General features: G+C 37.0%; 1 protein-coding gene across 3 annotated transcripts in view; it reads left to right on the forward strand.

The window, feature by feature from the left end:
- kdrl (kinase insert domain receptor like) overlaps nt 1-2,846 on the forward strand; it is a 55,494-nt gene extending 52,648 nt beyond the window's left edge. For all 3 annotated transcript variants that reach the window (XM_032528582.1, XM_032528581.1, XM_032528583.1), the window contains one exon: nt 670-2,846. In XM_032528582.1, the coding sequence (XP_032384473.1) occupies nt 670-853 (184 nt within the window). In that variant the 3' untranslated portion in view covers nt 854-2,846. The remainder of the gene's footprint in view (nt 1-669) is intronic.
- The last annotated feature ends 205 nt before the right edge of the window (nt 2,847-3,051 follow it).

Genomic DNA, 3,051 nt, shown 5'->3' on the forward strand with positions numbered 1-3,051 from the left:
ATATAGGCCACGCCCATTTCCGCCTAGACTTTTATACTTGAAAAATAGAATATTATTGATATGACCCTCTGAGGCTCTAAAACAAATTTCACGAAATTGGCCAATAGGGGACACTACAAATTCAAAATGTTTGTATCACATAAATGGCTCATCCGATTTTTACAAAATTTGATAGGTATCACATAGGGCCACTCCTGAAGCGCCCCTTACAGTGGGGTAATGATTGGTTGAAGTGGGCGTGGCCTATAGGACCCACGTTTGGAGTAATCACTTACACTAAAGTAAATTACTTTAAATTAACAGGGTAGATGTACAATGGATGTTTGACCTGATTTACCAAATATTAAACATGTGGACTACTAGGTGTTGCTATAGGGACGTCAAACATGAGGACAATCATCACAAAACGCACAGGGTATGTTCAGATAAGTGCCCCAATACACCCAGACAGTTTTATACACACACGCGACTAGGGGGCGCTACAAGTGCAAGATAGGACATAATAGGTTGTTTTTAAGCATGTAGAGATGAGTAGTTTGTTTTATGTTAACAAACCTGCTTGTCTTGACTCGCCCCTTGCAAATTGTGTCTTTTGTTGTATATGGTATTGTTTAAAGACTGGTGATATTTCCTTGTTATATTTATGCTGTATCTGTTTGTGTTTTTCAGGATGAAGGCAGTGAGTAAGAGTAAAGAGTCTGTGCTGAGTGACACAGAGAAGGAGAAGTACCCACCCACAGTCCCCTCTCTGGACTTCAGTCTTGATGACTCGGCCCTGGATGCAGATTTGGAGTGTCACAGCCCTCCCCCTGACTACAACTATGTGGTGCGCTACTCCACCCCGCCTGTGTAACCTCCTGCTCCAGCCCTGGGGAGAATCTGAGTGACAGCCTCAAGGCCATTGCTTTGTTCTCCTCTGTTTTGACTCTTATCTCTGGACTGTAGTAAAGTTTGAGTGAAAAACACATGAGGTTCCCTCTTAAAGTGTTTAGAAATGAATCAAGAATCTACTTCACTGTAACTTTCAACTTTCAGGGCATCTGCTGAGCAACAAAAGGAAACCTGTAGACTCTTGATTCCTTTCCAGTTTTCAGACGTAGGCTGAAATGTTAATGCTGCTGGTCCGTTCCACATTCACTGTGATATGTCAAACAGCTGGAAACAGCCTCAGGTATTTCTTTCATCTACTGTGAAAACGAACCACAATCATTCCCACTTTACCACAGATCTGATTGAACTACAACCTTTGATGATGAAGAATAACGTCCAGAAAAGAAAAGAGAGAGGAGAGCTGAGGCTTTTCACATTGATATTGATTGACTTTTTATTATCTGTCTTCATTTTATTAAAAAAGTGAAAACTGGATTTGTAGTTTAATACAACAATAAAGAAAATATGTTTTTGTGATGTGGCTACATCTGCTCACATGAAGGTTGGCTAAAGTTCTGATTTGTTCAGAGCAAAAAGCTGATGACACAAATTGAACGACCGTGATTGTACTTATTTGTGTCACTGCTCCTTAAATTTCATAAAAATAACCTGATCTAACTCAGGTTGACCCGGAGTTACTGTCATGTTGTGGTGGATGTGTTTTAAGCTCTCTCGGTTTATTCAAAATCACAGGTTAACGAGGAAACAGGGTAGAGCCGAGAGTGAGACCAGACGGCTTCGGATTTAACATTACAGCTCGACCATTGAAGCATTTAAATGAAGAGTTACTGCAGATCTTCTTTTCCTAATCTGGTGTTGAGGAACTCAAACAGTGTTTTTTTTTTTATTTGGTCAAACTGAAAAGAAAGTGAGAAGTAAATCTGTTTCATGTGTACAAAAATGAGATTAGACTTCATAGGACCAGTTTATTCAAAAAGCACTAATAAAATGTATTTATTTAGATTGTGAATACTGTCATTTAGTAATGTTTTAGAATTATAATTCAAAGTTAACCAAAGGATTTTTCAGCTCAGTCTTCCTACCAACACGTAATATCCCAACACTTCACTCTAGATGTACAGTATATGCTGTTTGTGCTGCTGTATTCACTTATAGTAAAGCTGAAGGGAAACATGTATGGGGATTTCTTATGTCCTTTGTCTTGTGCTACGTGTCAGTAAAGCTTGCAGGGCAGGCCACAAAAACTCTACATGTGTGTGTAGTGAGCACCAGTCTGCTCTGGATCATGTTGTATTGTTTTTTAATCATGTAAAATCTTTGTTTGTAATACCATATGTATTGAAAGTATTGTGGACCAAACCTACTTACGAACACCCTGTATAAATACGGCTAACTTGTCCTTGTTGACCAGTAAAGAAAACAGTATTTGTCAGTGATTCAGCTGCAGACATTTTGAGCCCCTGTGTATTTCCGAATGATGTTTTTTGTTTGTGACCAATTTGTTTTGTTTATGCGGAGAGGACGTGATTATGCACTGATACTTTATATCAAGTACAATTTCTGTATTGGAAAGGTATATTATTATGAAACAGTGTTGAGGGTCAAAGATTTCTGATTTATTTTGCATTTTTATTTAACTATTCATAGTAGGAAATTAACATTTGTAGTATTTGTAATAGTATTTCTTGCCAGTCTAACATCATCCTTTTTTATGTAAGTAAGTTCACTTATAATTCTGTCTTCAGTTTCATTTTAGTTACTCCTATCACAATAACATTGAATGGATATTATTACATTTCCTGATACATAACCATGAGTAATAGACCTCCTATCTTCTTTTTTGTTTTTGTTCATGTAGTGTAACAAGTTAGTTTTGATGAAAGTTATGTTCCCCACACTGTTAACTGAGTATATGAAGTAAATAAATGAATAAAGATCTATATATTTATACATTACATGCAGTCTCGACTTATAATTGCTTGAAATACTTATATGAGGAAAACATTGATACTTCTTATAAAGCACAAGGCTGTTATTCACGATTCGTAGAGGATGAATCTTACTAATTGATAACCTGTTCCTCTAGCGCCACCACGAGCTTAACTAAAATTTCACGACAACAATTTAATGAATTACCTTGAAATCTGGAGTAGACATTAA

The sequence above is a fragment of the Etheostoma spectabile genome, chromosome 10, assembly GCF_008692095.1.
Source record: "Etheostoma spectabile isolate EspeVRDwgs_2016 chromosome 10, UIUC_Espe_1.0, whole genome shotgun sequence".
Classification (NCBI taxonomy): domain Eukaryota; kingdom Metazoa; phylum Chordata; class Actinopteri; order Perciformes; family Percidae; genus Etheostoma; species Etheostoma spectabile.